The following is a 24,170-nucleotide window of genomic DNA, read 5'->3' as shown; positions in this document are numbered from 1 at the left end:
GCTTTCGGTTGTCACCCTTAGGCTTACATTGTCATTACCCAATAATGCAATATCGGGCTCGGTCTATACAACGCCGCATGGGCTCGACATTAGGCGCTCCGGACCGCCATTCTTGGGCCCTATTTAAACCCACGAGTAATGGATGCACCGTTACGGCCGCCTCATAGTGTAACCTCGGTCGGGGCCGATAGAGAGGAGAGGAAGCCGAGCGAAGCGAGAGGTGGCGATGGCGGAAGTGGCGAGCAGGGTGGTGCACGAGGTGCTGGGGCGGAGGGTGGAGGACGTGGACGCGCCCATAATCAACTACATCATCAACGTCCTCGCTGACGACGACTTCGACTTCGGGGCCGACGGTGACGGCGCCTTTGATGCTGTCGGCGAGCTCCTCGTCGACTCAGGATGCGTACAGGACTATGCCGAGTGCCGATCTGTAAGTCTCTGCCAGCTATCGTTGATGAAATTCCGTCTAACCCCCTACAGAGATTTGTGGCGGAATTTTGAATAGCTTCCGAGTTCGTAAATCGATCATCATCCAATTCTTTGAAAGAAACAGGAATCGTGATTTGCTGCTACTCTAGATTGTGTGGACATTTGGGTTTGTTTTTGCGGAGATCCATTTTCTTTATTGTATCGGGTTCATGGGATCTTATTGCAAGGAATCTTTGATAGTTCTGGTGGTTATTCAGATTATTAGTGGTAGATTTGATCAGATTATTCTGCCCTGTCGCTTATGATCGCAAAGCCCATAATATCCATGCTACTGGATCGTCAATGGCACAAAGTTAACAGAATGAACATGGTCTTACTCTTTTGGATGAATATTGGCAGAATATGGTTTGATGACCTTCTGTCTTTCGTCAGATAAGAATGTGACACATCTTGAATATCACTATATATTATATATATCTATTTTCATCTCATGAAGATGGCTAATTGGCCCATATTTGACAACTATTATCTTAGATTTGAGTTGAAGTTTCTGATAATTACATTGAGATGGAGTAGAGTTAGATTTGGCTTAAAGTTCAACCCATTTTTAGTTTAGGTTCGTCCATGGAATACTGAGCCAAATAGATACATAAAGCCTTTTTTTGACCACCATCCACTTGGAAGGAGATGCTTGTAAGGTTGTGAATTACCATTTTTGTGCAAAAGGTTCTTGAACTCTTGCTTATAAAGAAGGCTGCAAATTTGGTTTCTTTTCGATAAAGCAACGAGCAAAATGTTCTCATTAGACATGGCCTTATGGACCAAGGTATTATTTAATAAAGTCTCTAACAGTATCCGAACGTTCCGTGTTGTTCCATTTATATCTCACCAGAACAAGGGTATTTTATGGGAACTTCTAGAGTAGTTGTAGTTATCATCTTCTTCATTATGCTTAAGTTTGCAATCCTGGAATTCTAAGGTTGATAAAGAACGTCCAATTAGTTTACAAAGTGGCTAAAGCTGCCTATTACTTGCGTTTATTTATTTAATCTTCATTTTAACAATGTCTTATCTTACACTGAAGTTTGACATCCATGATTTCTCTGTAAGTCTACTTTTGGAGTTCACCCAAAATACTGAAAAAATATAATTGCCAAAAGAATCAAAGAAATCGGAAGCATGATTTAGAAGTGAAGGACATGAGTTTCACCATAACTTTATTGTGATTTGAAATAATGATTGAGATATAGGGTTTGTCATGTTTGATGATAATGTTCTAACTGTCTTATGGAAAGTATGAATTACTTAATATGAGATTTGAGTCATGAATTTCAATGATTATGCTGACAACTTTAGGTTTTAATTTCCGCGTTTATACTGTCATGCAATTGGGAATTTTTTTTCTCAATATTAGTATAACTGAATAAAAAGGATAAGCAAGAATAGTAACTAGGAATTCTATTTAGTTTCTTTTCTTGGGCTGCACTTTGAACTTAACACTGTCGATCCCTCATTTATGAGTTTTTGCCAGAACATAAATCCATAGTTTTATCCATAGACATAAGCAAACTGTTGTTTATGCTTTCACTAAAAGAAAAACCCTAGTTATTCAGTTATTATGGACGAGATGGTTCTGATAATAAAACTCTGTACTGAGAGCTTATACTCTCAAGAGTATGAATGATGAATTTTGCTTTTACCTTGGTGACATGTCTTTGAATGTTCATTCTGAAAATACAGGTTTGCAGCAAGCTTTCAGAAAGATTTGGAAAACATGGTTTGGTGAAACCTAAACTGGCTGTTCGAAGTTTAGCAACACCTTTGCGAATGAATGATGGGATGGATGCAGATGAAACACCAAAGAAACAGCAGGAAGTGCTTGATGGTCCAATGCTATCTGAACGTGATAAAGCGAAGCTAGAAAGGAAAAAGAGGAAGGAGGAGCGACAAAGAGAGGTAAAAGTTCAATTAGCTTGTCTTGATATCCTTAGGATAAGTAAAGTTGCATTGATCATTATTTTGTCTTGCTACTTGTACCATTTGATTCTGTATTCCATGTCTGAAGTAGCTTGATCATATATCAAAGTAAGCTAGTTTATCAACTTTGCCGCCTGGATTCCGGCAGCTTCTACTCACCATGCACTTATTTAGTTAGGTTTATTTGATTAAATACTCAGATTGTCAATTTTTCTTGTGCTGATCAATAATTTGTTGTTCCTCAGGCTCAATACCAAGTGCATTTGGCTGAAATGGAGGCTGTAAAAGCTGGGATGCCAGTTGTGCTTGTAAATCATGATGGAAGCAATAATGGTCCAGCTGTCAGGGACATCCACATGGAGAACTTTACAGTTTCAGTCGGTGGTCGGGATCTCATTCAAGATGCTTCAGTGACCCTCACATTTGGAAGGCACTATGGTTAGTTCCTGATCATGATGAGATTTAATTTTTTAAGTTTAAACTTTTGGTCTAAACTATAATCGTGCAGTGAGCAAAATATGGTCAGGTGTACCTATATTGGCAAGTCCACTTTCTTAGGAAAGTTGAATCACCCATGTTGACTTTCATCTTTGCATTTTGTTGTGGATGAAAACTTCCCTGTATTCATCTCTGAAATATTACATTCATTTTCTTTAAAAAAACTTGCAGCATTAAACCTAAGTTGCTGTAATGTTGGTTCATTTGAGTGTGACCTGTTGCTGGTATCATCAAATGCTAGTGAAAAAAGAACCGACTTCTCTTATGTATTCTTGGCATATTGACGGAAAGATGAAAATCCTATTTCCTAATTAACTCATCATTGCTGTTCATAGTTGAAGTCTCAACCAAAGTAATATGTGACTTGTATCTCAGTGAATAATGACTAGTTTGCAATTATGTTGGATTTATACTTGGATATGTCTAGGACCTATGCTAGTGTTCTTTCTTTCCAGGAAGTCAAATTTATCTGGTTAGTGTTGTGATGAGAAGGAATTAAAGAATAAGACAACATAATATAACACGGCTATGACATGCGCAATATGTAAAGAAACACAATATATTATAGGTCTTGTATGCTCACATATATTGATGTACTCAGTATGTGTTATGAATGTTTGACTAGAGAAAGACTGCTTGAAGGTTTCGTTGCCATCTCTATGAGTTACATTATCATATCAGACACTTGTCTTCTCTTCTTTTTTCACCTTGCCTTTAGTTCTTCTTTCTGTATATTTTGTCTTGTTCAGTGAGATTGCCCCTGAGAGGTAAGGATCAACAATGTAGATCTTCTAGTTTTGTTGAATTACTGTGTTTGTAATATTGGGATTGGTGAAGAGGATTGCCATAAGGATCTTGGAAGGGAAGCATTGGTTCTAGTGTTAAAAGAGTGGAACACTTGGGATTACTTATCTTTAGTAATTTGTATCAGGCGGATAGCTAACTTGCTTGATGTTATCAACATGGGGACATCTTTTGACAGGATTCTTTGTGCATTAGACAATGTGACTGTAGGTTGCACTAATAATTTGTCAAATATTTTCAAAATAAAATGGAGAAAAAGTGTACATTTACATATCTAAAGTAGCCATGCAAGTATACTTTTATTTCAAAGGGGATCTTAATCAAATTTTTGGATACATGATTTTGGTGTACCTTGTTGTGTCTAAATGGAAAGAGTTGCTGATCATTAATATACTGAGTTTAACAGTAGAGCTGCTGATGATTGGTGTATTTGAGTTTAACAAAATTCTGTAAGTGAGGTTGAGAATATTGGAAAATTTCAGGGTTGAAGAGTTTCTCACAATTGTCGCCTGGCCCCTTTTCCATCTTTTTGTCATATATGTTCAGCATTTCCCAAATTTATATGAGGCGACCAATAATATACCTAAGGTACAGGTACGACTGTTACATTTATTCTGAAGATAAAGAATTCCATACTTGTTATTTAATTTTAACTGAATGTTGAAATTGTACTTTGTTGTTACTTAGTTTTAAACTGAAGATAAGGAATTACATTTATTCTGAAGATAAGGAATTCCATACTTGTCATATATGTTCGGTTACCTTTGCTTTTGTGATATCATGTGTATGTAAGGATCATATGATTGAGATTAATTGTTTCACATGATTATTTTTTTCATGCTTTTCCTGAATCAGGTCTTGTTGGGAGAAATGGTACTGGGAAAACATCTTTTCTGAGACATATGGCCATGCATGCTATTGATGGTATTCCTAAAAACTGTCAAATATTACATGTGGAACAAGAAGTTGCTGGAGATGATACAACAGCTCTGCAATGTGTCCTAAACTCCGATGTTGAGAGGATGAGGCTCTTGGAAGAAGAAGCTCATTTACTTTCTCAGCAGGTTATTGCTGTTCTATTCGCTTTCTCTGCTTTTCAACTGTATTTTCATTTTTTTTGCTGATTTCTTACTCTATTACTAATTTGGTATAATTACTATTCCCTGAAGAGAGAACTAGAATATGAGGAAGAAACAGGAAAGAGTAATGGTAAAGTTAATGGCGGGATGAATAAAGATGCAATTTCAAAGAGGCTTGAGGAGGTATACAAAAGGCTTGAGTTCATTGATGCAGATTCTGCAGAGTCACGTGGCTCATCAATTCTGGCGGTCAGTCCTAAAACCTATCCAATTATTGGTTACTAAACAAGTTTTCTTTTTTATATTGAACTAAAATTTATTTCTGCTACATCTGTTTTGTGATGAAACGACGTTATTTCTTAGGTTTATTGGAAGCAGTTTTTGTTTTAATGCCAAGAAGGATCCTTTGTTAGATTATAAGTTGCTATAACCTGCATTACTCAGATAACAAGTTGCTGGATCCTGTAACCTTTCTTGAGTAGGAAGATATAATCAAGGAATAAGATACAGGAATTTGTAGACTGATTTTCCTTGTATATTTGAGTTTTTGGAGTTGAATTAATACAATCCATTATTTAAACGAAAAACCTGTCCCATTGGTTAGCCAATTGGTAGCAACATTTTCTCCTCTAATGTGATGCTTGGGCCCGGTCCCTGGCACTCGGTGCAACTGGACCCCACCTAGTCCACTCTCAGCTGCCTGGTTTCTTCTGCCAAAAAGAAAGAAACACCTATTTAGAAATTTGGGGACCAAGTGATCTTTCATGGCTCTTGATCCATTAGCCTCTTAAAAAACTTCTACTTGCATGAGAGAAACCCCATTAACATGCTGGTTGTGGCCAATATGATCCTTCTATTCTAAAAAAAATGTCACAGGGATATGCTTCACGCACTGCAAAATGTTAATATGGTTATTAATTTATGTTGACATCCATGAAATTTTCCATAACTGCTGCTACATGTGCTACTTACTATATCCATAGCCAATCTTTGAAAAGAAAGAAGGATTGAGTATTTAAGTCTATTTATTATTTTGTTTGATTATCCACAGCTTTCTTCTAATTGTTCATATTAATGACAGCTGCATATAATTGCATGTTCATGAATGTTTTCAGGGTCTTAGTTTCACTCCCGAGATGCAGAAAAGGCCTACAAAAGCATTTTCTGGTGGATGGCGTATGCGTATAGCTCTAGCACGTGCACTATTTATTGAGCCTGATCTTCTATTGCTTGATGAACCTACGGTAATTTATTATGGTTGTATACCTTTTCTTTATTCTTCATGGTTGAATTTAATGAAGATGTGACTCTGCAGAATCATCTTGATCTTCATGCTGTATTGTGGTTGGAATCCTACCTAGTGAAGTGGCCAAAGACGTTTATTGTAGTTTCTCATGCAAGAGAGTTTTTGAATACGGTAGCTATCTATTCACGTTCTCAAAAAAAAAAAAGTTCCATAAAGTTGTTTGTGTTCTGCAAAATCTTGTATGAGGAGGGGAAATCATATTCTTATCCCGTAATGACCAAGTTAACATATTGCAGGTAGTTACAGATATTTTACACTTACATGGAAAAAAGCTTACTGCTTACAAAGGGGACTATGATACGTTTGAGAGGACAAAAGCTGAGCAGCTCCAAAACCAACAAAAGGCCTTCGAATCAAGTGAGAAGGCTAGAGCACACATGCAGGTGTGCCTTTTTCCATGCAAATTGTTATTTCTATGGCAGTGCAGATCCTCTAGAGACTTATTCATGATTTACTATTTAAGTTATTAGAGTTTGGTGTTCTAATAACAACCTTTCAGGCTACACGAAACAACTGTCTGATATGTGGGTTTCCTTGTGTTAGCCATTTGTCGTTTGTGATGGCTTGGAAGAAACGATATGAAAACACCGAAAATTGTTATGATGTTAGACCAGGAACTATTTTGGGGATGAATTTTAGCTGCATTATTTTCAGCCTTTTTTGAAATGATTCAGCAGTAAAATCAAATCTTGCCTCATGATAGCAAAAGAAAATTTTTGTATTGTTTTGCAGTTATCAAGATGTGAATAACTCTAAAATTATGGCAAAGAAATGCTTGACTTGTGTATAAGATGCATCTGGATCATTATTAATTGAAAATACCATATTCTGTTTAATAGCCTTTTTTTTATAGTTGTTTTTGTCAATATAGCTTTCATATGAATTAAAGCAGACTAAAAAAGATGATCCCAAGCTGCATACATTTTGAACTAATATATTCTTTTATGTATGAACCTATTGCATGATTTTTTTTTTCATAGAACAGTATGATCTTTTTTTTCTGTAAATCAGACTATTTTGAAATTAAACATTGATAATTGTTATAATTTTTTTTCTTGCAAATGATTCATAATATAAATTTATCTTTCTTTATGCAGGCTTTTATTGATAAGTTCCGGTACAATGCCAAGCGGGCATCTCTTGTTCAGTCAAGAATCAAGGTGCTTATCGACACATTCCATTAGGATATCAAAACTTTGATAACTTTAAGTCTAAAATTATTGTAACTTCTGTCAGACGTGTGTTAGAAGATGATTGCGATCCTCAAATGCTGTTTCAATTGCCTTTGTCATCTAATATGTGGATTTTGTTCATCCTAGTATGAAGTGTTTTTTAATTTTTAGTCATTTGCTACCTCTGCAATGCTATTACTGATGATTGAAATTGTAAATTATCCAGGCACTTGACCGAATGGGTACTGTAGATGCAGTTATTAATGATCCAGAGTATTGCCTCTTTTCATAATAAAGATGATTTATTTGCACACTGACATAATCTTTTTTGCTTATTCAAGTTACTTATATATTACTTAAGCTGAAATTTTCTATTCTTTTTCAGCTACAAATTTGATTTCCCAACTCCCGATGATAGACCAGGGCCTCCAATCATAAGTTTCAGGTATTATTTTGTATATGAACGATGATTATCATCTTCTTTATGCATGGAGGGAGTAACACTTATAATCTATACATTTCCATTATGAAGTAATAATGTCTTCTGTTGAAGTCTTTGGCTTTCATATGCTTAACGGTATTATGCGAAAAATCAATTAGTCTAGGAACCCAATTAGTGTGTTTCTTTTATAATTTAGCTAACCCTTTTGTAATATGGCCCCTATTTACTGTTTTTAGTTTGCTCTGAGCCTGCTATTCCTCCTCATCTTATTGTCTAGGATTACCATGTAAAACAGTTTCTTTGTCAAAATTTGACAAATGGGAGAAACTACTACTTTATTAGTGTAGGGGTAGGTGAAGTAATAGAAAAAATGTTTTGACATAAGAATTTAAATCTCAGTCCAATAGTGGTTTTGGTGACGCGCCAGGCTGAGAGGATATCGATATACCAACCCGTAACACTTGATTTTGAGCTATATCAATTATTTAGTAAAATAATTGTATAATAATGAGCAAGGTTTGACTTAACGGTCCTAGCCGGTGTGCCAGCTGGTCAGCGGCACAACACATGCCACTCCGTACTGGTATATCGACACATGGTATGTCGGTGCATACTGATGTTTCGACGAGGAAGAAAAAGAGGTCGAAGAGGAAAGTCCAGTAGAGGAATAGAAGAGGAAGAAGGAGAAAGGAAGAAGGAAGAAGAAGAAGAAAGAAAAGGAGGAGAAGAAGTGCAGCGATACCTGGGAAGCAGCGGTAGCAGCGGCAGCGTTGAAGGGAAGCAGTAGCATTACCGCGACGAAGTGGCGGTGTCGCTGCAGCATTGCAGCGGTGAAGAGGTAGCGTCGCTACAGCATCGCAGTGGCGAAGAGACAGCATCGTTGCAGCATCGCCATGGTGAATCAGCAAAGAGGTAGCATTGCTGCAGCGGTAAAGCGGCGAAGAGGCAATGTCACAGCTTCGTATGCGAGAAGAGCCCTAATTTATTTATTTTTTAACATTGAAATGGATTGGGGTCACCACTTTTTGTTTTTTTTATTATTTTAATGCAGACTGCCCGAAACGGGGTGGTTCGCTTATTGGTCCACACCCGGACCGGTACATACCTCTAAAACCATACTATTTCGGGCGGTACAACAATCCCTGATAATAAGTCATATTATACTGATATTGAGCTATATGTTACCATACTAGCACTTGGTTGGACTTGTAAACACCCGTCCGTGCCAACTAGAATGGCACTAGAATGCTCGAGATTTGAAATCTTGGTTTAAGGTATATGACATTTTTGTTCTTATCATTTGTTTCTGTTCTATTAGTAGTTATGATTTTTTTATAAAATATAATTGTTTTATCAGTGTTTGCTTTCTACATTGGTTTTTTTTATTACCAAAACTTTGAACTATGTTTTTCCAACTTTATGATCTGAGTTTTATCGAGAAGTTTACAATCTTGTATGTGGTTGCAGTGATGTATCATTTGGTTATCCAGGAGGGCCTCTTTTGTTTAAGAATTTGAATTTTGGAATTGATCTTGACAGCCGCATAGCAAGTAAGAACTTACTCATTATGATTCTGATGTGCAGCCAAAATATATACTTAGATCTCTTTAATAAAATTATTACTTCTCTGTTGTTGGTATGTTTCTCTATTATTGTGAAGGTATAGTTTATCATGACTATTTGTATGATGTGAACTTGCATTAGGTCTCAGGGAGGTGAAAATGACAGCTTTGTAGCTGTTTGTTGATGGTCATTTTCTTGTCAAAGCTATAATAAATCCCATTGCCTTATTTTATATGAATATCATTTTCATATGGTGTCATGGTCTAAATTATCATGACAGTTCTTCAACTTTGGATGTTGTTCTGAATTAGTTCTTAGATTATTTTTTTTCTGTGAAAAGGGATACTTGAACTATTGATCCATAGAAATCATATCCTTCATTTTTTTATTGACAATGTTACTGATGGAAAGATGAGTTATATTCACAATCAGCTTAATTTTTTGCCAACATCGCTTAAAAAATGCACATGGCATCCATGTGATATCAATCACTAGTTTAATGCTTAAACTAATCTGAAAACCTAAGTTTATGATCTTAATTCCAAAATCTTCAATGTTTGATTTTAATTTTTCCATTGATCTATTGCTGACTGTACACTATTTGGATGGTTAATTCCAAGTCAGAAAAAAATACAAAGTTACTTGTGACTTCACAAGTGACTGAAGGATTTGATTGCTATGGTACTAATAGTACCAGGACCACTTAAAAAAAGAACCAATTTGATGTGGCACCCAAACAATGAAGGATTTATCTAGATAAGTTAGCCTGTCATTGCCATTTTACTTTGCTTCTTGGTAGTTTGGTTCATATTACTTCTAGTCAATATGTCTTGTATTTATAAAATAGAAATTTTGTTTATTGTTGGAATTTTTTCTATTACTTCCTGTCAGTTTATTTTCTTTTCCCCTAACAAGATATCTTAATTGAATTCAGTGGTTGGTCCAAATGGTATTGGCAAGTCAACCATACTCAAATTAATATCCGGAGAACTTCAACCAACTTCCGGAACAATGTTTCGTTCTGCAAAGGTACTGTGCTATTCAATCCCTTGATTATATTGTCTTTCCAGGTGGAGCTCTCTTTTTAATTTATTTTTGCGGGATCATAGTGGAGCTCTGGTGGGAATCTGAACTAAACATATTCCTACTATGGTTTTCTTCCCTGGATACATATGCAAAGTGCATTTGATTGATGTGGATTGAGCATTTGATATAGGAAATTTCTTGATTTTAAGTGCTTCTGCCTTACCAAGTATTTAATTTCCATGATGTATTGTTGTGCTGAATTGTGGTTGTAAGAAGAAAAAAAAACAACCAAGGGAAGGGGAGGGAAAAATGATAGATAAAGAAAAACTGCACCACCTTTGATCTGGCTTATTTATGGACAAACTTTTGTACAATCAAATACATTTGTTTTCACTACATTAAGAGAAGGCAAAATGGACAAAAAGCAGATACTGCAATTGAGTTTGACCAAATTTTCTGGTTTGTTTTGAACCTTCAGGTTTCTATAACAAAATATAAATGAAAAATAGTGGAAAATCTCGGTTCTTCCCTGGCTTTGTTGATCTGGTGTTACACAATCCACATATACATTGAGTAGCCATGTCCTCTTTGTTGCAGCTGGATGAATAGAAATGTGTTGGGCTTTTTGGAGGTCACTAGAGTTGTGATGGTGTGTATAAGATATTTGCTTTGCCCTCAATTAATGTCGTCTTTTGTGCACTTTGGTCAGGACACCTCTTGACCCTTTGACAAAGGAAATGACAGTAAGAACACGAGATCAACAAAAGCTTGGTAGAGAAAAAGTGTCTCAGATAAAAAAGGAAGAGAGAGAGAGTCCAAAATAAAACAGTGACGGGGAAAGGAATAAGGTGGGAAGGTTTCTAGGAATTCTGGGTAATGGGAGACAATTTGATGGTTGTACTCTCTTTGCATGCAATTTATTAATTGAGGAATAGAAAAGGATGTTCAAAATTGTGATATATTTTTTTTGTGTGTGACAGATTGGTAATGGGAGGAATAAAGAGGCAGATGTGCCATGTGACTTGCCAGTATGACTATAGGATCTGAGTGGAGTATTATTGAGAACATCATATGGTTTATTAAAATTTAAATAATAGACGAGGTTGCTTAATTCTAACCATGCTATCGTGGGTCATGAAGACTCTTACAATGTACAACTGATGCTTATGTCCTGCTTTGACAAAAGCTTGTGAAACTAGCTGGCTATAGATTTGTTTATTTCCATAGTTTGTCTTTATTTATTATTTGGCTTATCAACCCTTCAGTTACTGATGGTCTGGAATAGGGCATATGGTTTTTTTTGGTGTGCCAATGCAAAACTTAGCATCATTTTGCATCATCATTTTAAAGTTCCTACATAAAATATGTTAATCAGAATTTGTAAGTATAAAGGTAAGTTAGTGTTAAAAAATAACTTTGATTTGTGGTTATGTTTCTGCTTGGTAGAAATTTCTGTTCTTTTTTTATAATCTGCTGCGGCTTGCCACCTTGTGGTCCCAAACTAGAGTGATGGTGGAGATAAGCTATGGGACAGTGGCAAAATTAAATGTGCTTGAACAAAATTTTAACCTAGGGTGTAGGGTCGGTAATCAAGAAGACCTGAATTGTATGATGGTAAGGGTAGGTTTCCATGGCTATCTGAATAACACGATGCAAAAGGTAGGTTTCCGTGGCAAAGGCCAGTGTGCAGATATCAGTACACACTTTTTGTACGTTAATTTGAGTGTAATCAAGGGTTTTGCTATTAGGGGTTTCAACGTGGTTGCTATAGGGTTTTGCCATATATAAAAACAGAAATTTGTACAACATGGCTTCTTATTGCATTATTCAATTTCTTCTTACTCTCCCTTGCTTTCTGATGATTGGGTGGCTTCCATGCTGAGGAGAGGCATGCAAAACATAGCAATCAATATGCATTTCTTTCTGTGGGTGTGAGCCCTTGAGCTGTTTATTTCTTTGTGCTTCAGTTGGCAACCTGATATTGAGGTTGACTCTTCTCTAATTTGCATTAGGATTGTATTATATGTGAGCAATTGAATATCTATCTCTATTTGTGCAAATTATGATGTTCTTGGACCATTGCTTTGACAATTTAAATTTGTTTCCACAGGTTCGCATGGCTGTATTTAGTCAGCACCACGTAGATGGGCTTGACTTATCTTCAAATCCCTTACTCTACATGATGCGATGCTATCCGGTAAGGACTACTCGTAATTTGTCTTGGCTTGTTGCTTCATATAAAAAAACATACTGACCAACAACCAACCTTGAAATGGACCCAGACACAAGGACTGCAAAATGATCTTGATGAAATGGAATCTTTTGTTTTAGTTCCTCTACTAGATACCATCAGGTGCCATGGGTATCTTGGGATTTTGGATTTCTTAAGGAACCTTTAGTGTTTCATGAAAAGTTGTGTCATAAGTATCTTAAGAATATTAGAGTTACATAGTATTGCATCAACTTGTGAAACAACTTATTTTTTCTCTAGATTTGTGCGAAAAACTTCGACCATTAGACTTAAGAAAGCTTATATAGTTCTTAGCTTTAAATGCTTCTTTGATTGCTGAAGCTATGTTTTTTGTGTTTTACATGTTAAGTCAGATTGCATGATGATATCATGATGCTGGCCTTTTGGATTTTATAGATCTTTGTTAAAATGGATATACAACTGTACATTGTTATAGTTTTAACTAGAGGGAATGGTTAGTGGAACAGCAAAGAGCTTCTAGTTGGTGGTTAAAAATAGTTGGACAATTGAGTGACAAACTGGAACATCTGTGATCTACAGATGTATGACTATCCAATTGAAGTAATGTCAAAGCTATTTTCGCTGGTTTGATGGGCAAATTGAGTGACAAGTCCATTTACCTCTCAATGCATAAGAGGTACTTGATATTGAGTGTTTAAGTTTGTTTTAGATTGTGCAAAACTGTGGTTTTTTGGGCGCTTTCTGAAGCACAATTCAACTTGATGCTGATTATTGACTTGGAAACTCTCTGATAGGTATTTAAAACCCAGTCTTGGAACGATCAGTAGACAAACTATTGATTACACTATAGATGTGAACATGCACTGCCTTCAATTGGTGTATCGCCATATTTGTAATTGGTATTTTCATACATTGCAGGGAGTACCTGAACAGAAACTTAGGGCTCATTTGGGTTCATTTGGTGTGACAGGCAATCTTGCACTTCAGCCAATGTACACACTATCAGGTAACTGTTAAACTGGTTTTGTCTATTGATGAAACTTGGCAAATCATTGGTCAGTTGTCTTAAAATATGCTGCTTTACGATTTTTTACTGTGCTCATGCCTATTGTGTTTCTGGATTTCTAAGAACTTACTGAATCTACTCAAATTCAGGCTTATTTAACTATATTGTCCACAGTTTTGAGCTCCAAATTCTTCCCCTTTTATTCAGGTGGTCAGAAGAGCAGGGTGGCATTTGCAAAGATCACTTTCAAGAAGCCACATATAGTTCTGCTTGATGAGCCATCCAACCATCTAGTAAGTAGATCAGAGTAAAGAGTAGTAGTTTCATACCTTCCTTCATGTTATACATTTAGCATTTAGTATTTCATTTATGACAAATGCAGAACATCAGGACCACCGGATTAAATAAATACTAGATGTTTAAAAATGTAAACTTTAGTATATTCCTGAATAATCTGACCTATATATATTTTTGTATTGCAAAACCTTCCCTACCTCTTGGTGCTGTGAACATTCTGACTCTCCATCTTTCTTACCTATGGTCCTGAAACATTGTGCTTTTTTGTAACCACCACCTTTATCTTGTATCCATTCATGGAAAACGTACTATTCCATAAGGCCGAAGATTAAACTGTGGTACATGTTTGATTCCATCCTTTCTTGATGTGTTGCAAGCTTACATCACAAGGAATTGGTCATTGCTGAGACATGTAATTGATGTTTTCCAGGACTTGGATGCGGTTGAAGCACTCATCCAGGGTCTTGTGATCTTCCAAGGAGGGGTTCTAATGGTATAATATCTTGCCACAACCTTCTAAATAGTTAGTTCAATAGTAGATGCATGCGCCTTTGTCTCAACATGTGTTTTGTGCAGGTGAGTCATGATGAACATTTGATATCTGGAAGTGTGGGCGAGCTGTGGGTGGTTGCGGAGGGCAGGGTGGCACCTTTCTCGGGGACATTCCAGGATTACAAGAAGAAGCTCAAGGCTTCTGGAATTTAGGTCATTAACCAACTAAATGTGCCATCCCGTAGCCCATAAAGTAAAATTGTTTTTTCCCATAAATTTTGTTGTTACACATAGGACATCCGATGTATTGTGATTTTGGGCTGTGTCGAAGATTCTTGTGAACAATATAAAATTTTTGGTTTACAAAAATGTTTGAAGTAAACCAAATCAGTTACCATTAAAAGAAACATACTGCATCAAATCAATATTAGTTTTTATATTTTAGGGCATTATATTACGTGTTATGTTAATTTATATATTTATTATATTAATAAAGATAAATTTTATAAGAAATTATATATGTCTGAACTTAATTCTTTTACTTGTTATTTCACTGTCTGATTCGGTTTAATTGGATGGGTTTTCTTGAAGGGTGATTTCCTTGAAAGTCATTTTTAGGGTTTTTTTGGTTGATGCCTTCTATTTTAATTTTTTTTATATGATGTTTATTTTTTTAATATTTTAAATGTTTTTCGATAGAGGCATACGATTATGCGACTAGGGATATTTAGAATATAAAAAAAAACACTAAATGTGATAACTAAAAAGAAATTTGTTATTAGGAACCCTCTCGTTGCTATTGATATTCCTTTATTATTGGTAATAATTTTTAAAATAATAAAAATATAAATATACTATTTTAACTTTAAAATTTATTTTTATTAATAATAAATAGATAAAAATCTACTTCTCCCCCCTTTGCCTCCCCTACTCATAAGTGTATTTCGTTCATTTTGTATAGTGATATTTTTAGGATATTAAAAAAAATTAAAATAAAATTATAAATAGTAAAAGTAAAGAAAAATTACCAATAGATTTTTACAACTAAAAATAGAACATTCAGAAATCAACTTTTCAAATCAAACCAGAGAGAGGAAATAAATGCACCAATTTGGTCGTTTTCCCGGTTTGGTCGGTTTATTCGCACAACTCGTAAGAACTCTTGAGTCGGTCGCCATTGCCCGCACGCATCCATTTGCTTGACCGACCGACCGACCGCAGGCCAAGACATGATACAGCGGCCAAAACACCCTCTCGTGTCCTTCTCCCAATTAAAACTCTGCCGGCCTTCTGTTTCCTGTGTGTCTTTCTTCTAGGGTTCCGCTCTTAAAAGACGAAACGGAAATAAGTCTTCAATTCTCCACTCCTCGATCTCGGTCTCACCTATGGCGATGGAGAGCTCGAGCTTCCTGTCCTGCGACAAGCTGGACCGCGTTGTGAATTGGGTCGGGGCGAGCGTCTCCTCAGCGTTCTTCGCCTCCCTCGAGCGCTGCTCATGCATCACTCTCAGCACCACCGACAACGACGACGAGGTGGAGGAGGAGGCTAAGGACCGCCCTCTGATGCTCACCAAGCCGGTTGCCATCGACGGCCCCGACGACGCCACCTCCCCTGCTGTTTCCACCAACCCTAGCGTCGTTGACAAGCTGCCCCCTGTCTAGTTCCTGATCCTTGCATCATCGGTAATCGAAACTAGTTACCACGCTTCCTGCTTGCATGCTCGGACGAAATTAGCGTCCTGTAGTTATCAACTTGTATGAGGTAAGGGGATGGTGTGAATATATAGTTATGTGTTTATATACAAGTTTGAATCTTGCATTAGTTTTAAGTTTCTCAAGGTGTGCGATGTTATGTTATGTATTCTTCTATGGTTGGACACAACAGATTTTAAGTATATGAAATCTGTACGTAATGCTTGTGGTCTTTATACATCAATTGAGTATCAACTATGCATGCTATTTTGTGTTGCCATAAATTCTTTGTAATCCTTCTCTACTTATCAGTATACTACACTGGGATGTCCGGTTTTTAAGTGAAAGGATAAGAGGTTTTATCCGTGGGTTTTTGCATAATAACCTGCTCTCAGTGGCCAACCTGATCGCTGCTGTTGTCATTCTTTTTCTACCATGTATGCGGTGAAGGAAGAATATTGAGGTAATTCGAGTGTTTTGGTTTATCTCTTCACCTAGTTGTATCCCGTTAGGGCAGGTGGGTATAAGAAAAATCTGTCGAGTGTGAAGTTATTGGTTTTTACCTCTGGAATCTTGCATATTATGTCTTGGATCATTGAATGCATAGCTAGTTAATGTTTTCTATAGTGTCGATTAACTAATGACATTTCTATTTTGATTTCCATGATCTTTTTCCAATCAATATCTAGTTATTACCAAGTTGCATTGGGATACAGGGGTTTTTCTTTTGTTTGTAAAACTGCTCTCAGTAGATAATCTGATCACTGCTATTAACACTCGTTTTCTAGTATGCTTGCAGTGGAAGCAAAATGATGAAGTTATGCAGTAATGTTCATTCATTTCATGGTTCAAATCCAAAAAAAGCAACACTGTTGCTATTAGAATTTTGACCAAAAAGTGAATAACGTGTTATTTTTATTTTCCAATGTGACTTGGACAGATTGCCTGAGAGATTGATTCTGGAGCGAACATTTCCTAGAATCAACCTATGCATATTTAAATGCTAAATTTCTGACTCTAGGCATTGTAACAAAGTAGATACTTTGTGCCACATATTCTTGTGTGTTTCTTTGGGGCTGAGCTTGATATCAATTAGTCTTTTGATGAATGGCCAAGCAGAGTTTACATGAGAGCTACAATGGCTTTTGTAATCGGCTATTGGCAAGAAACTCTAATGGGTTACTTAGAATCTTGTAGGGCCATACATTATTTATTCGACAACCAATAGTTGTCATGTCAATAAAAAAAAAAAAAAAAAACTATAGAGAGAACTGAATCTTACAAAATGTAGATGATATTAGCTTCCGATATTAAACTTCTAATGCGTACCAAATATTCTATAAATGAGTTTCAGAAGTGTTAGGCACAAATATAAAATTGATATACATATTTCATTGGAAATACAACGTTTTCTATGTATTGTCAAATTGAAGTTGTAGTCAATTTTATTTACTCAAGTTCATTCTTTTCGAAGTTCCATGTCACAGTGGGTTTGACATTTTCAAGGCAATTATTCAGACCAATCTCAAATTATGGTTCAACAGTTTTTAGTTTGTTTCAACTAAAGTGGGTTTGAAACCTCACGTTATTTTACTAAGAACATCAAGAGCCCACACCGAGGTTAGTTATCGACTCTGATTATACATTTTGCAATGTCCCATGTGAATTTGGCTTATGTTTTTGTAACCAGTGCAGAATATAATTACAATGAGCCAATTTTTGGAGCACAGGTTTGTTGGTGTTCATCTGAAATAATTTGTGAGCAATTAAATATTTAAGCAGAAAATAGAAGATGTTAATATTGGATTCTATTTGGTCTAATTATAATTTTGTGTAGGAATCTAGCAATGCTTTTTTACTCAGATATCATTGGTATTTCATTCATGGAGGGCATATTTAATTGTGCAACAAGTTCTTTTTATAGCAGATGCTCGACTATTTATGTTGAACTGCTGTTAGTTTCTCTCTGATGCCAACAGGATCTCTCTCTACCTATTTGCCCAATACTTTTAGCCAAGTTCTGTGGGAAGATAATCTATGTTATTGATGAAATGCAGTTAAACATTTTATTGTAAAACATGCATGAAGCAACAGATATAGGAGCATTGATTTCAGCTATATGCTCCCAACTTTATATGCTTTTTGCTAAATTTTAGGTCAGTTAATTCGATGTTTGATGATGATTTTTTGCATAAAAAATTTCAGCCTTTTCAGGTAGGTCAGGGGTGGAATATAATGCACTGATGTGTCTGTCCATGACAACAAGCCACCACATTCCTTTGGTCCTTGTGAGATGACCTAAACCCAGTGTTCACCCTTGCGAAATTGGAGCATAGAAACTCAGGCTATCAGTTCTTTAAATATCTTGAAAAGGATATCAATAGGCAAAATCCCTTGCTATCAATATGGCCAGAATAAAATAAAAAAAAAAACCTTAAATATTACTAATTTAATAAAATAAAATAAAATAAAATTATCAATAATATGCATCTCTTCTTGATCACATTGGGTGCTTTGGATTTTTTTTATCCTGATGCATCAATTGTAAGAAGAATATTTTTATCAAGTCACTTGCTGTCAATATGGGCCGAATAAACTTAAATATCAATCATTTAAAATTAATAAATAAAATAAAAACCTTAAATATCAATAATATTGCATTCCCTCTTTGGATGGTTTTTTTTTTTTTTTTGAGTAGATGTATGATGAACGCTTTGGCCAAGTCAATCATGTAAGACACTTGTAATAATTATTGTCTTAATGGATACATCAGTTTATCTTTTTGTCACACACTTTGATAGTCTTGGAAAAGCTTTAGGCCGATGTCAAATGCTTAGGATGCATTTTGTCTCGACAGATGCATGCAAGAGGGGTATTATAACTATATCAAGCACTTACTATATTTATTTGATCTTGCACAAAAGGGATATTTTGAATTGCGTCAGTGATATTGGGAATAAAGAGACATCTTATATATTTATGTTGTTGATAAGTGAATATATGGTGGAGTGGTAAAGGATCATCTCTCTATTGGACAACAGGGCTGAAAAAAACACCCCTCTTTAGGCATAAGCAACTCTCTTATTCTACTAAAGTGTCTTCTTAAAAAGAAAAACCTTCAAAATAGGGTGCATGCCCTATTTGTTCTAGTGAATGGAGGTCAGGCCTAGGTTGGCCTCATGCCTCATCTTGTTCCTATCTACGTTCATTTCTCATTCAAATTAGGATTCGTTTAGTGCACCTCTCCAACCTTACTATCAACGATCAGATTGTAAATGGTAAACACGGTATTTGATTTTAAATTCTTGCTATCCACCGTCAAAGACTTTAACAATTATGCCAATTAACATCTCCTAAGCTATAATATGAGGATTTTTGTCATAAACAAAAGGGGTAAATGTTTATGTAATCTCATAGTAGTAATTCATCATCGATACATGTGTCATGCATTTGTTTGATCCCCAATATTATGTGTCTAATTATTACATTTACACACACATTTGCCTCTCATACACAATACAGAGTGAAATACGTTATCGTCTTTATATATATATATATATATATATATATATATATATATATATATATATATATATATATATATATATATATATATATATATATATATATATATATATATATATATATATATATATATATATATATATATAATGAATAGGGATGACTGCAAAAGGCGACAATATAAATTTATAATGAACGTCACCAACGATCTTTAGCTGAGAGAGCCTCTTGCAAGATCCATCAATAGTCAGCATGGTTCGGAAGGAAGGAGTGAAGCTAGGCATGGTCATTGATTCCAATTCGTCCCACTTATTTTTGGTGTCACTCATTGCAGTTATGCTAATAGAACCCCAGCATGGCATGACGAGTCTTTTAAGCTGAGAGCATCTGTGTACTTATAACCATCAAATCATAAGAGAATAAGGTAGAGAAGAAGAAGTTTACCTTCGACCGATGATGTTCATGTGCTCATCCTTCGTAGGTAAGTTGGGATGGAAGACAATGCACAAGATGTTTCCATGACCATAGGCGACCATAGTCCTCAATGCTTGTGACGACCTAAGCTCTGTGTCCACCCTTATAAGGTCGGACCATAGAATCAGGAGATCGATCGTTTTCCAGAGTGATGAATCCAAAGAAGCCAGTCGCCATGAGTGAGAAACTTGAGCTATAGTACATCGACCGATCAGATTCAGGGTTTCAAATATCTATAAAAGAATATCAAAGGGTATACAGCCCCATCCTGCTAGTTTAGGAGCAATGTTGCCTGTCATGTTCTTAGTTTATGGTACAGCCAAAGAAGATGACACTAGAGAAAGAATAAGTATATCATCAAGAGAATGTTAATGCTTTTGGAAGAGTGAAGCTACAAACGAGTCATCAAACAAGATGGAATCGGTCATAATATATTACATAAAGTGAATGAGGATATGGATGTTCGGATATCACTTATTTGAGGATATAAACTTAATAACAAAAAGAGGAGAAAAGAAAACAATTCAAATGCCAAAATATGTAAGAAGAAAAATTGAAAAATAGATTAAAAAATTATTTACTAAAGAACTTGAAGGTATATTAGATCATCATATCAAATTTCGTCAACCTAAATACTACTGAGATTAGACATAAGTCATCCGACTCTTTTCGTACTTAATAATGTAAGAATATTTTTTTGAGTTTATGAATCATTGTTAATCTATCGAAAATAATTTAAGTCACCGTATCAAATAGTCCATGAGATATAATATTTATGAGAAATCCTTTCGGTAGTCTAGTAGTAGTGAAAAACTGACATCTAAAGTAAAAAAAAAAAAAAAAAAATCAATCACCAGCATAAGTGACCAAAATAAATATGTAAAAAATATCTAATAAAATAAATAGAATTTTCCCTTATCCACCACCAAAAAATTTAAACCATTTTAAGGATTCTCTCTCTCTCTCTCTCTCTCATTCATGTTCTTCAACGTTATAAAGCAATTTATCAATTCTTAATATATTCCAAAATTCTCCAATTTTTTTGTAATTGCAACACCTAAATTTATTAACAATCTGAAAGAATAGTAACATTCATATCATTATAAGTTTTAATGGATATTAATGTTAGAGCTCAACTAATAGTCAAAATAACCAACAATTGATGCATATTAATTACAATAAATATATGTATTTTTTTGCACAAATATGAAAAAACACTAACTTCACAGGAATACATGTTAGAGAAAGATATACAAAAGTGTCTCTAAAAACACTGTTTGGAGATAAATTTGCGAGATGAATGATATCGATTTGGTGTCTCTCTCTAAATTTATAGCTATTGGAATAATTTTAATTGTAGGATTAACCATACGACTAAAAAGGCCTTTTTAATTTCTTGGTCTTTCACATTAAGATGCCTTATTTATATCACATCTCTTAAACATTGCAGGCAATATTAATATTTTTAGCCATAAATTATATCATATTTAATAAATATTTTACATGGGATTGGGGTATTAATGCAATCTAAAAACTTAATTTTTCATGTTATGGACCAAATCCAATACATATATGATGACCCTATCAATTCTTAACAATATTAGGTTATTTTTAATTATTTCTCAATGTTAATTTAATTATGTATATTTCTGTTATATACTCAAGCCAAGGATTATCGTACCATCTAAAATGGTATGAAAGGAGCGGTACATACCGATCCAAACATACACTAATAAGTGGCCCATCCCTATTTTTGACAGCCCGATCCAACTTAAGAAAATAAGAAAAAACTTAAAATAGTAGTGGGGCTCATGCAACTCAATATTAAAAATAAAATAAAATAAAAGTAAGCCCTCTTCTCATGTTCAACATTGTTGCCACGTTCAACATTGTTGCCACCATCATTGCTTCACGATGCCACTACCACCCCTTTCCTTCGTGATACTGTTGTTGTTATGTTTCTTCTTCGTTACACTCCCATCTATCCTCCTCTGTTATTTCTTTCTTTATTTTCTTCTCTATCTCTTTTTTTTTCTTTCCTTTTATTTTTTCTCTTGCTCGATCTTTCTTCCTCCACTCGCCCTTCCTCTTATCCTTATTTCCCTTCCTCTTCAAAATATCAATATGTACCATTGTATCGATTTATGATTTATTGGTATTAACCAATATACTAGTCTAATCATATCATCAAAATGGGTTTGATACTCGAAACAATGATGGTTACTCAAAACTATGAAAAGTTTTGTATATTTCAATAAAATTACAAATTATATTATTTTTTTCTTAGACAAAAAAACTATATAAATTATTATCCTTTTGAAGAGGATAAATAATTCATACACAAAAGTTGGCATGTCTATTGACATAAGAAAAATTAATCACATTTACATATCCTTCCTACGTGTATTCCTCCTTATCAGCAATTGCAGGATTGAAGGGATGTATATCTTGTCTTTGAGTAAGTTGATGATACCCACAACATTGTATCTAAGTGATATCCCTCACTTTTTGCTCTCAATAGTACTCTTTCTAAGATAGCATGACTCTTTCTAAGGTATTAAAAATCAATACATCTAAAATCTTATTAAAACTAAATCATTATCTCAAAATAAATAAGCTCAAATAAATAATAGTATTAAATCATCTGTTTAAGACTTAATCCACTCTCGAATTGAATCGAATTATTACAATATCCTTCAGCATCAAGGCTCTAAATTCTGAGTAATCTTGTCATTATACGGGTGGTTTAATTATAGAACCTAAAAATAAAAGCAGATTAAACAATAAAATCTCCGGCAATAGATGGATGGATTAGTCCAGTTTAAGAGTTGCTTGACGTCTTCTTCTTCTTCTTCTTCTCATTTCACTGCTTATAAATGTTTGCAGTGATTAATGCAGCCGCATCAACTAATGACTGAACACCTTCAAGCTGTAGAGATCTCTCAATCATAGGGAAGAGAAAGCGATGGGACACAAAGTTGATGCAGACGGCTAATTTGATTCCAACTTTCAACCTAAAAAAACAGGGATTCGGATATATAAATATATATATATATATATATATATATATATATATATATATATATATATATATATATATATATCTTTTCAGGCATGTGTGTATTTAATAAGATCAATTATATTTTATTTTTTTATTATAAAGAATAAGTAATGAAAATGGAATTGAAGTCAACATCTTACTATATAGTCAAAAATTTTATTAGGTAAACTAATTGACATCTTAAAAATTATTGGAATGAGGTTTCGAACTCTTAATTTCGATGATAACGGAAAATGTCATAGATACGTGGGTCAAACATACTATCATTATATCAATATTTTAGATGTATCATTATATCAAATGGATTTGATACATCATTATTAGGAAAATATTTTATGTTAAAAAATTAATTAAATGATATTTTAAATTTTTGATCGATATAAAATGGATCTAATATATCATCATTAGGCTAATATTTGAAGTATACAAAATTACTTATGATACAAATAATTAAGATTCCGACATATTAAAACTTTACAAATAATGCAACCTTACATAAATCTAAATGTCAACATCGATAATTAAGAAGGTAGAAATGGTCAGATAATAGCTTTTAGATGGTGATATTGGGGGAGGAATCTAAAATGTGTAGGTTTTAGAAGGCGATGGGGAGACATTTGTAGTTGCTCATTCGTTTTCCATTGTTTGGTCGATTAGAATGATGGCATTAGTTCTTGGAAGTTTATCCCTTATTTTTCCACCCTTCCTCTTGTAAGCATTGGGAAATCTTTGGCCTCCAGATACTAAGATCAATAGGTTCTCATCAAATCATTTTCTATCCATACTTTTCTCAAATCGTTTAAGCCTTTGAGAAAAAAATATTAAATCAAATTTTATGATTAATGATTATAATCAGATTAATATTGTTGAAAATAATTATTGAAGAAGCTTCGTTCTCGTTAGGATGAATAGAGGATTTCAATTTCCCTTAACAGAATAAAGAGATTTTCACATATAATTAAAGAAATCTTATCTGCTATCAAATATAATGCATTGACCAAACAAAATATCAAAAAATATAATAATATATATCATGTGAGACATCAATTCAATCCAGAAACTCAAACTATATATCATCGGACTCTCTCAAATTCAAAGAGGCCACCTCATCCAGCCTCC

At 34.6% G+C, this 24,170-nt stretch overlaps 2 protein-coding genes across 2 annotated transcripts in view; both read left to right on the top strand.

The window, feature by feature from the left end:
* The first annotated feature begins 158 nt into the window (after positions 1-158).
* On the top strand, positions 159-14,742 carry LOC135665696 (ABC transporter F family member 3-like). The gene is made up of 18 exons (XM_065177319.1): positions 159-430; positions 2,170-2,385; positions 2,652-2,844; positions 4,564-4,772; positions 4,878-5,036; positions 5,903-6,031; positions 6,103-6,204; positions 6,330-6,476; positions 7,191-7,253; positions 7,492-7,538; positions 7,651-7,710; positions 9,175-9,257; positions 10,205-10,299; positions 12,407-12,493; positions 13,427-13,514; positions 13,722-13,807; positions 14,242-14,304; positions 14,388-14,742. Exons 1-18 carry the CDS (start codon positions 227-229, stop codon positions 14,514-14,516), a joined length of 2,160 nt encoding a protein of 719 aa, XP_065033391.1. The 5' UTR covers positions 159-226; the 3' UTR covers positions 14,517-14,742.
* Positions 14,743-17,646: 2,904 nt separating this feature from the next.
* The window catches only part of LOC135665680 (large ribosomal subunit protein eL20y-like), an 8,309-nt gene continuing 1,785 nt past the window's right edge, over positions 17,647-24,170 (top strand). Inside the window, exon 1 of the mRNA XM_065177286.1 lies at positions 17,647-17,724. Coding sequence (XP_065033358.1) covers positions 17,647-17,724 — 78 coding nt within the window. The remainder of the gene's footprint in view (positions 17,725-24,170) is intronic.

This window comes from Musa acuminata, unplaced genomic scaffold (assembly GCF_036884655.1).
Source record: "Musa acuminata AAA Group cultivar baxijiao unplaced genomic scaffold, Cavendish_Baxijiao_AAA HiC_scaffold_1035, whole genome shotgun sequence".
Lineage (NCBI taxonomy): Eukaryota > Viridiplantae > Streptophyta > Magnoliopsida > Zingiberales > Musaceae > Musa > Musa acuminata.
Note: the sequence above shows the minus strand (reverse complement) of the source record. Positions and strands in the feature narration are given on the sequence as shown.